General features: G+C 40.9%; 1 protein-coding gene across 1 annotated transcript; it reads right to left on the reverse strand.

Annotated features, from left to right (window-relative positions):
* Nucleotides 1-330: 330 nt before the first annotated feature.
* On the reverse strand, nt 331-568 carry VAX1 (ventral anterior homeobox 1; the record flags this gene model as incomplete). Its single annotated transcript, XM_010194179.1, has 1 exon — nt 331-568. A coding segment is annotated over exon 1 (238 nt), but the record flags the coding sequence as incomplete, so codon positions are not given.
* Nucleotides 569-13,355: the final 12,787 nt, after the last annotated feature.

Below are 13,355 nucleotides of genomic sequence, written 5' to 3' on the forward strand. Positions count from 1 at the left end.
AAAGGGCAAAGCAGGAAAAAAAATAAAAAATAACGGGCTGGGTCGGTGCGGGGCAAAGCTGGGGAGGAACCACCGCGGCTTAACTTTCCTCCGAAAAGCGCGGCGGAAATTCACCGCAATAAATCCGGGCTGGAGCGGGACTGCAGGGCACAGGCTGGAGCGAGGCTGCAGGGTACAGCCAGGCCGGGGCGTGGGGTCTCTCCCCCGGAGCTGTGGGAAGGTCTTTCCACCCAGGGACGGTCCGAAGGCAAAGCAAGAAAATAAACAAATCTCCCCGGCGTGAAGGGAGCTCACCTTCCCCCACCCTCGCGAAATACCTCAAACTCATACCTCTAACTAGGATCCTCCTGCAATAGTCCGGATCAGCAGAACTAGATTTACTTTTATTACAATCTTCCGTAGCTGCAGAGGCAGAAAAAGTCCCTTGCTGATCCTTCAAAAAAGAAGTAGAAATATTTCCTTCAGACCCTTTGCTTTCCTTGCCCTCTTTATGTCCGTTCTTCGAGACCCGGTTAGCTTCAGTCTCTGAACTGCATCTAACGTCCATTTTGTCTTGTTTCCCAAACATGTAGTGCAATAAAAACAAAAAAGCCAATAAAAAATATAGAAGAGTAGAAGAAGAAGAAGAAGGCGAAGTCTATGCTGGATATTGCACGGCTTAGGGTCAGATCGGTGGGGATCTGTAAAGCACCTTGAGTAAGGAAGGTCGGGTTTTATCCCACTGGAAAAGCAGCGGCTTCCTCAGTCCCAGCGTCCTAATGTGACTGTCCAGCTTCCCAGAGCGCCCAGTGATCAGGTACTCAACAGTACAACTCTAAAATGATTTAATGTCTGCCTTATTATGGAGACATGTAGTTGTTAGACACACAGAGGGACGCGCACTCGCTGTTTCAATTGATTACGGGTAATTTTGCAGCCTCCACATTTAGGTTACCTCATGAATACACTAAATTGTTTGGATAATATATCAGATCGTAATGGATGGTTTGTGTGCTTGTCCCCAATCAAGTAGAGTTTAGCCAGTGAATAAACTGAAATGATTGGTCTTGCTTTCAGGAAACACACAATCAAAAGACTGAGACTTCCAGAAAAAAAAAAAAAAAGAGGAAAAAAAAAAGGGGGGGGGGGAGGGAAAAAAAAAACTTTTGACAAGATTCACCCTGAATTGTTAGCACCATTAGCAGCCATTATTAACTTTCTTCAGTATGCCTTTGACCTCCCGATTATATAGTGGCTTTCTCCAAAGCACGACAAATAAATCTGAATAAAGCTGCTAAGAAGGGCTGGAAAAATGCAGTTGTAGGGGGGTGGGAAAAAAAAAAAAAGCCCCCTGAATTCTAAACAAACAAACAGATCCCCAGTACGCACACACATGAAAAGTTCTTCCTTCAAGCAGATCTCTCCAAGGAAGCAGGTTATCTTGGCCAGCAGAAATCCTCCTTAACACATCTCCCCACAGACAGCCATCTTAAACTCCTACCTCTCCTTATTTCAGTCCCGATACTTGCTTTTTGTGCTTCTCCCTCTGTGTGTGTGCGTGTGTATGTGTGCGTGCATGTGTGTGTGCTTATTCTGCACCTTCGCAAACACTGAACCTATTCGCAGAGCCTGCTCATTGAAAAAAAAAAGGGAAAAAAAAAAGCCAGCTTTGTGTGCAGTGGATCCAGGAGGGGGGAGAAAGGGAGAGGGGGAGAAAGAGGGAGAGAGGGAGGGAGGGAGGAAGGGAGGGAGGAAGGGAAAGACAGAGAGATAGCCCGTGAAAAATCTCAACTGCGTGATCCACTAAAGGAGAAAAAAGTTTTACTCTAGCTATTTCATTGTCTCCGCTACAATATCTTTGAGAACCGCAACAGCCAGTAATCCAATAAGACCATTGATTAGGCTACAATGATTCAATTCAAGCAAATGGCCTTGTGCAAAGAGCATGCTCCAGTCCTTCTTGTCACCTTGCAGGGCAGAAGCCCTCTTCATGCTGCTCTCCTTATTCATTCCTTTATGGGAAATGTAGAGCAAAAGGAGTGAAAGATGGCAATTATCTAATTGGACTATTAACAAACAATTCTCTGAGTGTGGCTGTCTGGCAGTGGTTCTTGGGCGAGGTGAAAGGCCACATGTTGCACTGGCCCCATTCACAAAGAGTTTAGGGGCCTGAGAGAGAGAGAAAGAATTTTCCCTGAGAATTTTTCACACAAACGCCTGAATATCCACCAGGCATTCTCCACCTCGTCCTCCTTCCTTGCCTGGGAATGTCACCCACCTGAAGCAGACCGGGGGAGCCATGCATTTTGCTGTAGATGATAGTGGGTGAAAGCTGAACGTGGTGCCCTTGGCAGGACCGCTCAGCCCCACAGGTCTCATCCTGCTGCTGCCAAGAGGAATAACAGCCTTCGCCCCACGGGACCCTGGCTTTGTCCGAGGCAGTGTAATGGAGTGAAGGATCCAGCGCTGCAGTTTAAGCATCATAACTGAGAATTTCAGGGGAGACAAGAAAAGAAGAAAGGGGGAAAAGAAGAAGAGAAAGGAAGTGGGAAGAAAGGAAGGGAAAGGAAGGGAAAGGAAAAAGGAAAGGAAAGGAACAGAAAAAGGAAAGGAAAGGAAAGGAAAGGAAAGGAAAGGAAAGGAAAGGAAAGGAAAGGAAAGGAAAGGAAAGGAAAGGAAAGGAAAGGAAAGGAAAGGAAAGGAAAGGAAAGGAAAGGAAAGGAAAGGAAAGGAAAGGAAAGGAAAGGAAAGGAAAGGAAAGGAAAGGAAAGGAAAGGAAAGGAAAGGAAAGGAAAGGAAAGGAAAGGAAAGGAAAGGAAAGGAAAGGAAAGGAAAGGAAAAGAAAAGAAAAGAAAAGAAAAGAAAAGAAAAGAAAAGAAAAGAAAAGAAAAGAAAAGAAAAGAAAAGAAAAGAAAAGAAAAGAAAAGAAAAGAAAAGAAAAGAAAAGAAAAGAAAAGAAAAGAAAAGAAAAGAAAAGAAAAGAAAAGAAAAGAAAAGAAAAGAAAAGAAAAGAAAAGAAAAGAAAAGAAAAGAAAAGAAAAGAAAAGAAAAAGACGGCAGTCCATAGATATATTTCAATGAGTTTTCTTTAATGGAAATCTTAAATCTTGGTGATCTTTCCACAAATCACAGAACAATTTATTTTTATTACCGTTGTCTGAAAAGTCGGAGTGGAATTAAGGAGGTGGCCCTAAGATTTTCATCAAGCTCTATCACTGCAACTACATTTGCACACATAACTAAATGTAGAGAATCCTTATTATGGAGCAGGGTTTATTTTTCCTCACCGCCAATGCACCTCAGCAGTCTCTCGTGGTGTGTTGTTATCAGTTACTACTTGCATGGCAGTCATACCCAGGGCCCCAAATAAATCACAGCCCCATTGTGCAAGGCCTTGTGCAGATACATAGAGGGAATAGGATGGATTTTTTTCCTCCACGGATTCGCAATGCTTTGCGAAGGCCTGTTGTGTGAAGGGATGCTTGTGAAAGAGTTCATTTAAGAGAGATTTGGTCCTTTCAGGAGAGGTGCAGCAAGTGGGTGCTGAAAAGTGAGAACATTTTTCATGCAGCTGAAGTATAGGTTTGTGTTTAGCTTTGTTGTGTGATACACACATCCATATACATGTGTATGCATGCGTAGGCAAGGTAGTATCAACAGTCCTGGCTGGACATATTTGCTTAAAGCTAAATAAAATAAAATTCTATTTCAACCACTTTTTACATAGCAGATATTTTTTAGACAGAATAGGCATGATGATTCCCATAAAAGGTTTGCTGTGAAATACAGAGAGCAATTATAATCGTATTTGCATAGGTGTGTGGGAGTATGTATGTCATTTCCCTCCATGTTTTTTGCTATGCTAATGTCTAGGCATAGGCCATAGTAATAAACATGGAGCTATTGAACTCAATTACACTGTTTGAAGCAGAATACCTGGAGAATAAATATTGTATTTGTGTGATAATCTGGCTTTTTTATTGCCTTTTTAATTTTTTTTTAAATGAGGGCCTGATCCAAAGCTCAGTAAAGGCCAGGGGAATTTTGTTCTACATGGTAGTATCTTAACAAATGCATTGCAAACCATTTTTTGTCCTTAGAAAACAGTGTTATAAAAAGGCTTTCCTCTATCAAATCAGTTTAATCTGCTTTTGCACATTATGAATACATAGTACTGTTGAACATCTGGAAATTCAAATAATGAGCCTAATCCTGCAGGAAACTTGCAGTGAGCAGACAGTTACTTTAATTGAGATCCACTCATCTGCAACAAATAGCGAAGTACAGAACAGCACTGGGAAATTCAAATTTTTACCATTTATAAAGTCAGCATTTTCATGAGTCTAGCAGTCACTAAACTTTCTTTCACTTTTCTGAATTATTTTTATCCCCAGTAGTCTTAAAATAAAACATTCTTGTATGGTGTGCTCTTTCAGGACACAATATGTACCCCTTCTTACTGTCATAACTCCAAGGATCTCCATAGCTTCAGCACACTTACAGGTAGAGGTAAAATACAATTTTATTAGTATGTGTTAGCATGTAGAAGACTGAAAAAATTGTTTCTCATTGGCTGTCACTATTTATATTACTTTTATCTCTATTTGATGATCCGTTACTCAATGTGAGGAAAGATACCCGTTATTGCTACTACTTCTGAAACGCATTTTGTCAAAGAAATATTTCTGTCCTAAATTCTCTTTAAAGCTTGCATGCAAACCTGGTTATTGCAGTCTGAGCATGGAGCTGAATTGCTTCTAAGCTTCAGTGCATATACTTGAAGTTGGCCAAAAGGATCGTGTGTTTAATTCACTTAATTCACTACATAACTTGGATTCCTATCCAAACAATATTTCTTATCAGTCTAAGCTTTTGTCCATCTGGAAAGTTGCCTCTTTCCATCTTTTGCTATCCCTGTATTACAGAGTCATCCTAATAGACTGTCTTTGGTGGGTGTTGACAGCAGAACCTGCTCAGCACCCACAGACATGTAGGTTAATCTAAATATCCGTCAACCTGCTTTGCTGTCTGCGACAGGCACGCAGCGCTGCCCAGCTAAGGCGAAGGTGAGAAGAGGAGTAAAGGGTGCCCAGCACTCTCCCAACCCTGAGCTAAAAAGGCCCGACTCAGAGATCTTCTGAATCAGAAGACTCATCTCTGTCTTTAATAGCGCTTTTTCTTCCATTAATTTACCTAATTATTTTGATTCTGATTATCTGCTTTTGAATTTACAGGTTCATTTGTCAAGCAGCTGCTAGACACATTTTTTGGATACGTGTTTAGCACAGGGAGTATGAACTGGTACCTTGGGGCTGAACATGTTCCTGGTTATTTCCAATTAACAAAGAATATGGTAGCTACTCATTATGATACATTACATGTAGACATGTCAAGAAGTTGTTACCAAGACGTCCCAAGAGAAATCCAGCACCATGGTCACTGTTAAAGGCAAATGAAGGAGAAACAGAAAACCTCATTATTATTGGCACATATGCTGTTTCTCTTGTACAGGAAGTTTCTGTCTAGTGTGAGTGACATTGTGTGCAGAGAAAAAGATGATCTTCATGAAGACAGGAGGATCACCAGAAGGTTCTTCTTTCATACAGGTCTCAGTGCTATGCTCATCACCAGGAACTTCGAGCACCTTCTTGAAACAAAATGCACAGTGTAATTAACTGTGTTGCACTTGCAATTATTTACTCCTAAGAAGAAAATTGCCATACGGTTTAAGCTGAACTCTGGAAATTTCAGCATATACATACTATAGGGGACATTTAAGAGGCAGGCACTAAACCTGTAGTATAAGGTGGTGATTTGTTCTAGTGGGAATTGGCTCTATCTCCTGCAAGCAATCCTAGAAAATGCTCCTCTTCCCACACAAGCAAGCAGTATCCTTGAAGAACAGGACCATGTCTTTATCTGTAAGCTTTACGCTGTCTGAAGGCTTTGACTCAGTTCAGCTTTCTGTGGGACATGGAAGTTAAGGCTCTCATGTTTGTAGTAAAAACAGTACTAATTCTACTTTCCCAAGGAGTTGTGCCCATGCACATTTGTGTTCTTCAATGGCATATGGGTCCTTATATCATGATATAAAAGATATCACATGATGTGTTTTATGTGAAATTAACAGCAAGAGAAAGACAATTTCTCTCTGTCTTTTTAGTGGGCAACATCATCATACATTGGTATGAAATAGGGATGTAGCTTTGTTTCCAAATAAGCTTCATCAGCTCTTATGCAGGTGTTATGTCCCTCATGCCAATGCCCTATACATTCCTCTTCCAGCAAGCATTCTACAAAACAGCTCTGTAAAATAAATCAGCATATCCAGACAACATCTATTTAAAGTATCTGATCAAGTTAACACGTATTATTCCTTGTAGCTGTTACATTCCCATGCTTTCCTATACCCCTGCTTACCAGTCTGGTGCAGAATACAGAACTAGCTGCTTCTTAATTTTCCCGCATACTTTGCCAGTAATTACAGTATTGTCTCTTCCAGATACTAAACTGAGCATATTGGCAGGACTCAGCAGTGCTGTTCTGGAGGTCAGTAATAATGAGCATGGATATCGCATGTGTATCATGATTAATCATGTTGTGGTCATTATGAGCTGCGCCTTACAGTTATCAATCTGGACAGTAGATTAATGCAAAGCTTCATTGCCTGTATCATGCTCGTGGCATATGCAAGCCATCTGAACAATGGTGAGACATGATTCTTTTCACGAGGGAAAACTGGGAATTAAGAGGAAATACTGTTTGTTCTCTGACAGCAGATTGAGAGCCTTTGGTTTCAGCCTCAGCTGTGTCACTGACTCCCTCCGTAGGCACCAGCACCTGAACTCAAACTCCCTCCGCTTTCATTTCTCCCTCTCCTGACAGTGGTGTTAGCTTCATCAACTTTGCTTAAGCACTCATGAGTACTTACCATCCCCAAAATTGTTAGTCCATCAGCCTTACCATTGATGTTAAAGCTCTTGCAGTCCTATTCATTCCCATAGTTAATACAAGCAAACTTGAAGGTTTAACAGCACAAGAGAAGTTTGCAGAGGTGACATGTTCAGGGTAGTAGATGTGATCTGTACTCTTTACAGTACTTGGAGTTTTAACATTTAAGACCTATGCATCAAAAGTAAAAAAAAAGTCAGATTTTGGGTTTAAAAAATTCAGTTATTTTATTTTGAAAGCTTAAGTCAGAAGAAAGTGGGCACAAAGCTTGTCTCAAATACTCATAATCATGGTCTCAATGAGGGAGAGGAAGGCTGTATGTGACAGTTGTTGAGACTCTTCCATAGGTACCGTCTAGTAACTAGGATGATATGAGAGAGCAGAAGCCATCCTTTCACTCTGGAGTGAGATCAGCTCTGCCATCATCCCAAGGCTGGTGTGGTATGGTGGCCAGACTTGGTAAAAATCTTGAAATTACTTATTTTGATTATTTTATTGCTGGTTTTACCTTGTTATCAAGGAGTTCACCCAGGTGAGAATGGGAAATGTCAAGGGAACTACAGGTACAAACCATTAGCAAATTCAAATCCATTTTGGAAAGAGTTGCCTACCTGGGTGCTTTGGTCTCATCCAACAAACAGGAAGGCTTATCTTCAGGCTAAATGCAAAATTCTTGAACTACCTGTCTTGAAGGTTAATTCATACAGTAAAGAAAAATATGTCCACATTTACATTGAATTTTTGGACTGAATGTGTAGCTTGAACATTGGCAGGATTTTCTTACCTGAACTATAGCAGTATTTCAGATGGACAGCTGAAGTAATGTTTTAATATACTTCCTGACACTTTGTCAGGGAACATAATGGAAAAGGTAGGCAAAAAATAAGTGCAATTTGGTTCGTTAAAACTGGTTGAAGATTGTGGGTCAGTTTGGGGTTACTTCACTTTATGGTGAATACGTCACCTGATAGATTTAAACATACTGGGAGGCTGAGCATCACGATGGCAGACAACTCTGAACATGGCTAAATGTAAGGTAATGCAAAACATCAGTGATTAGCTGTATAGCTCAAATAATCTGAAAAGCTCTGAGGAATCTCTGAGGAAAAAGAACCTGCACCAGGAGTCATCAGTGTCTGATTTACCTCAATCTATAGCAGCGTTTTTTAAAAAATAAAAAGGTTATTTGGTCTTATTAAATAAAGATGGAGCAGAATGCCAAAAAAACCCACCAGGATAACACAGGATTATGTCATAAAACCACATTAACTCTGTGTTCATTCTTTTTAACCTCTTCTCTCATGAGGTGTATATAGGAGAGTCCAAAAGTGTTCAAGAATTGAGAATAAAAATAATTACAGAGCTGCTAGGATTAATGCATGAGAGATGGTAAAATCTGGAATTATTTTGCTGGGAAAGAGAAGATGAAAGTTGAGCTGATTGTGGAGGTTAAAATTCTCAAGCACACAGCATCAGACTTTCTTGTTATCTTATCACATAATATGAGAACAAACATCAGGTTAAATTAAAAACCAGCGAATTTAGAATGAAAAGTAAATGCCCAGACACATACTTCATCACCTGTGGGAGCTGCTGTCGCAGGACGCTGCTGAGGCAAATACTTTGGCTTGATTTTAAAGTGAATTGGAAGTTGCTAGGATTACCTCATTACAGGAAGTTGCAAACTGTGATCAGCACGATTGAATTTCACACCCCAGGCTGGGCACTGATCACATGAAGGAGTGATGCAGAAGCAGAAGTACATTGGTTTGGGGTTTAGTTTATTTTTCTCTGAAGTATCAGGAGTAGGACATTCTGAAATATATCAGAAAGACTGATGGCATATTTGTGTAGGAAAGGACTAGACTATTACATTTCAGATAGCAGTTAATATCAGTATTTATTACTATGTTACTTGTGCCTCAGGTAAGAAAATAAGTACCACTGTGATCAGTGGAAAAGACAACTCATTTGGCATAATTATGGATTTTCCATTTTGTGGGAAGCACATTTTAGCTCAAGCTTCAGCCTTGAGTAGGAAAGGCAAAGGTATAAGGATTATTGGCTCCAAAACATTCCTCTACCAAGCAAATAGACACTTTGCCACTAGTTCTGTGCAAGACTGGGACTTCGGAGGTTGAAAGGTGCAAGACATATCTTGTATACCATGAGGGTAAGGGAACAAGCCACCTTCTGCTGGTATGTTACCCAGAATATGGAGGACAGCTCAGCAAGTGATATTCTATAAAGCCAAGTCTGCTGAAGTCTGGAGCACTGGTAGACGCTGTGGGGTTGTGCTTTGTGTTTCCGTAGAGCACAGACCAGAACAAAGAGGAGAAGAGAAAGAAGAAGAGATCTTTTGTACTGGTGGACTCCAGCGGATTCCTTTGAGAAAGCGATCTACACAATTTGGAAACCAAACTCTTTGGGCACCTTTATGGTAGAAGGCACATTCCCCCTCTGGGTGCAGAAGGATGATTTATTGTATTTTTCAAGTTCCTAGAGGGAAATAATCTGTGTAAGAGAATAAGACATCCTGGAGTCCAGTTCCATACCAGCTGAATACTAACATTCGATTTTGCATTAAAGGAGTAGTGCTGGGCCCATAGTAGTTTCACTATCAGGAAAAAATAATTTGGGAAGAAATATGGCAAGAGTAGTCTTTTTGCCATATCACTCAGCTTTCTGTTAATGGACATAAAGGTGTTTATACATTGTTATTGTTTTGTTTATTAATTTATATAAGAGAGATAGAAATCTCAAATAGTAGTATGTTTCTAAAGTCTGGGATATTCCTAGGATTTTGTTTGGCTATTTCTTTTGCTAGGATGTTTTTACCATCAAATAACATAAGAAAAATGAAGTTATATTAGTAATATCTATCCCCATATGGATTAGATTCTGTGCAAAAGAACTGAGTATGTTTACAACCTGAACAAGACTAATTGGATAAAAGAAGAAGTATGATTTATTTTATTTTTATATATAGAAGAAAGCATTTTCTTTTATTTTATAGATGGGGGAAAAAAAAGAAGCACAGAGAATGCTGTGTTTTCCCAGTGGTGTCAGAGGGATTGAATGAGATCCTCAGAGCAGTGACCTAAGACCATCCACCAAGAAAAGAGGAAGATATTCAGGAAGAAGAGGGGTTATCCAGCAGGGAAGCTGAGAACTTGCCAAGCCCCCATTTTTGAGTTCTAAGGTATAGAAATGATGCTACCCACTCTCTGCCTTTTAATATGGCAAATACAACCTCCATGCGATGCCTGGCTGTGAAGGACAAATGTTTGGCATGTGTTCAAAGGGCATGATCTCGAAACGTTTACTCAGATCCCCACTTATCAGGTAAAAGAAGTAGACATCCAGCTGTAGCAAACTTTCCTGGTTCAGGAGGATGCACGGCTCTGAGGACCGATTCGAAGCCCTTCCACAGAGACGTGGTGCTACTGATGTTATTAAAACTGCTCTTTATTTAGATTCCTGCCAGATTAAGGTCAACTCCAATGATTGCTCAGTTAGCAACATACTGCCTGGTTAGTATGAAGCTGTTCCACACAGATTTTTTTCTTAGTTTTATCTTTTTGTCTGTTACACCTTCATTTCCTCCTAATGAAGAGCAGAATTGGACCTTTCGGTGCCTGTCTCCTTTTATCATTGAGACTAATTCAACATTGTGTTGGCAGAGCTCCTACTACTGTCAATGGGAATTATGTACTTTGAATGAAGGGGAATGAGGCCATAGCTGTTTAAGAATTATGCTATTAAGGCAGCACAATGTTTTTATTTTTTATATAGAGCACTACATATGAAGAGTCAAAACTGCTTTGCAGAGAAAAGGGATAATAGACTACACTTCACAGAGTTGTTTGGAGTGGTGCTCTGATTCAGAAGGAAAAGGACAAATAACTCTGCAGATGTGAAGAGAATAGCAGAAAAGCTGGACCTTCCAGGCAATAAAGCAGCCAGCAAAGTTTCCTGACATAACAGAGATGGCAAAGGGGAAAAGGTAAGATAAGATACTGAAAAGATCTAATGGGTAAAAATAAAATGATGTTGTAGAACTTCAGGCCAGAGCAACCCCCTCAGTTTTCCTCTTGCCAAACACAAGCCAGTGCTTATCCTTGAATTAAGCACCAGAAGCTGGTGGCCTTTTACGTGGAACGTATTTTCTCCCTGTTACGAGTCCACCTGCTTGTGTCATCTCAAGACAAGTGATGCACCGTGGAGATGCTGCATGACACATGGAGCCTTTTGGTCCTATTTGTTCCTGTAAAGTCTTTCCAGTTAGGGAAAAGAGCATCATTCACTTGCCCAAGTTTGTCGATGATGTATAATCAGCAGGTTGCTATTGAGTTATGCTGCAAACCTGAGCGCAACAAACAGTCACACGCTATGTTGTGAGAAGGGTGCCTGATTGATGTGAATAGTTGCTTCCTCGTCAGCTGGAGTGTCAGTTGTTTGGTGTGGGAAGGCCCAGGCAATGCTCCTTTCAGGCAAATGAATGCCACATCTGGATTTCTTTTCATTTCATTATGTTCCTAACCTTTGTGTACTTCCCTCCCATCCACTTCCTTTTCAAGGGGATCCATCCAGTTGCCTGCAATCTGACAGGAATAAAAGGGTCTTGTGTTTGCTTTGCAGCCACTTCCACGCCTGCAGCTTGTGAGTGGGATGAAAGCCTGCTCCCAGGCAGCAGCCTGGAAGTCCTGGGGTCAGAGATCTCAGGAGCAGCAGCGAAAAACCTTTGTGGTGCTGAATTTGCTGTATTCAACTACCTGATGTGGGTCTACATAAGCTGAAGCAGCTGAAATATAGATGAGCCCAAAGGCTGTCTCTTCTTCTAGGAGGAAGTCTCCAGAGGATCTAGAAACACGGCATGTGCCGCATCCCTGTCTGCCTTCCACCCTGCTGCCTCCCAGGTACTTTCAAGCCACTCTGCATGGCTGGGTGCTGACGCCTTTGCTTCAGAGGAGGCTTTCAGTGGTGCTTGAAACCCTGTCCACAGCGGGGCCAGGTGGGCCATGCACAGGAACCAGTGTGCACTCAGCCAAAGGGGGGGTTTAGAGCAGATGAATTACCCAAACAAAGCAGCCCAACCCAAAAACATTTAATAGAAGGGGCCATGCTTGACCATCTCAAACATCTTGTGTTGCGCTGCATTAGAAGGCTTGACTTGATTGGTTTAATTCACCAGGACGATTTTGCTGCTACACCTTCATCTGGAGCTCAGTCACCCAGCATAGCAGGGCTCATTCTCAGAAATGATAAAAAATGTTTGCACAACGTTGCTGTTTGTATAATTTGATCCCTAGGACATGGAGAAAACTCAGAGAAACATATTTTGCCCAAGTAGATTTACGATCAGTAATCTTTTCCAGCTTTATTTTTCCCATGAAAACAGCTTTCGGTATTTTCTATTATCAAATCCCTGTCCAAGCATTTACTAGGCACCTGCACTGAGGCAGAGGAAATGTTAGTGGTCCTCACTTTTGCAGAGGTGAGATGGAGCACGGACAGGTGAAGTGCCTTGCCTAAAGTGGGATATTGACACTGTAACAGTGCTAGAGTGGAGCCTTGCAGGGCTTCGCTACTCAGTTCCATGTTTGCAGCACTTCTGTCCTGAAACCCCAAGTAAAGCAAGACAAACAATGTAGACTAGCAATATTTGAAATAAGTAATGTGACTCATTAAAAGATATTTGTTAGATGTTGAGATTTCACTTTCCACCCTTGTTTTAAATTATATTTCAATATGACATCCAGCAAGAACCCTCTTCTGCTATCTGCAAAAATTAAAGTCTACTATTGAAATGAAATGCAAATAAAACATTCAAAGAGTTCCAACACAGCAAAGCACTTAAGTATGTGCTTATCTTTAAACACATCTGGAGCCCCATTGACTTTGACAGGACTACTCATATGCTTAAAGATAAGCCTGCTTTTGTTGGATTATAGCCCTAAGGATGTAAGTGCTGGGGGAATCATTTTCATGCTCTCCAGAAAGGGCTTTAAATCACTTTTGTTTAAGGAGAGCTAACTGGTTGGACATAAACATACCTAACAAACCAATAGATCAAGATTAACTTTTATGCTGAGCCACTTGACACATCTCTAGAAATTACTTACTGTTGAAGTTTGGTTCTTAAAGAAAATAACGATCCAATTATTTTTTTAAATGAAATAGAGCTGTAAGAAAACCTTGATACCTCCACGTGGGAATTTTGTTTGAAAAAAATAAAAAAAAAAAGGGAGAAGAGAGACATAGGCATGTTAAAGGGAATGCAGTGTGTGTGTCTGAAGGGCAGGAGAGTTAGGTGGATTATTAGATTTCAGCACTTGAAAGGAGAGGCACTGTGGTACATAATAGGACTTTGACAGATCCGCTGCTGTTGGTTTTGATGTTTTGCTGGAGATGCTCTGAGATGG

The sequence above is a fragment of the Mesitornis unicolor genome, unplaced genomic scaffold, assembly GCF_000695765.1.
Source record: "Mesitornis unicolor isolate BGI_N332 unplaced genomic scaffold, ASM69576v1 scaffold45591, whole genome shotgun sequence".
Lineage (NCBI taxonomy): Eukaryota > Metazoa > Chordata > Aves > Mesitornithiformes > Mesitornithidae > Mesitornis > Mesitornis unicolor.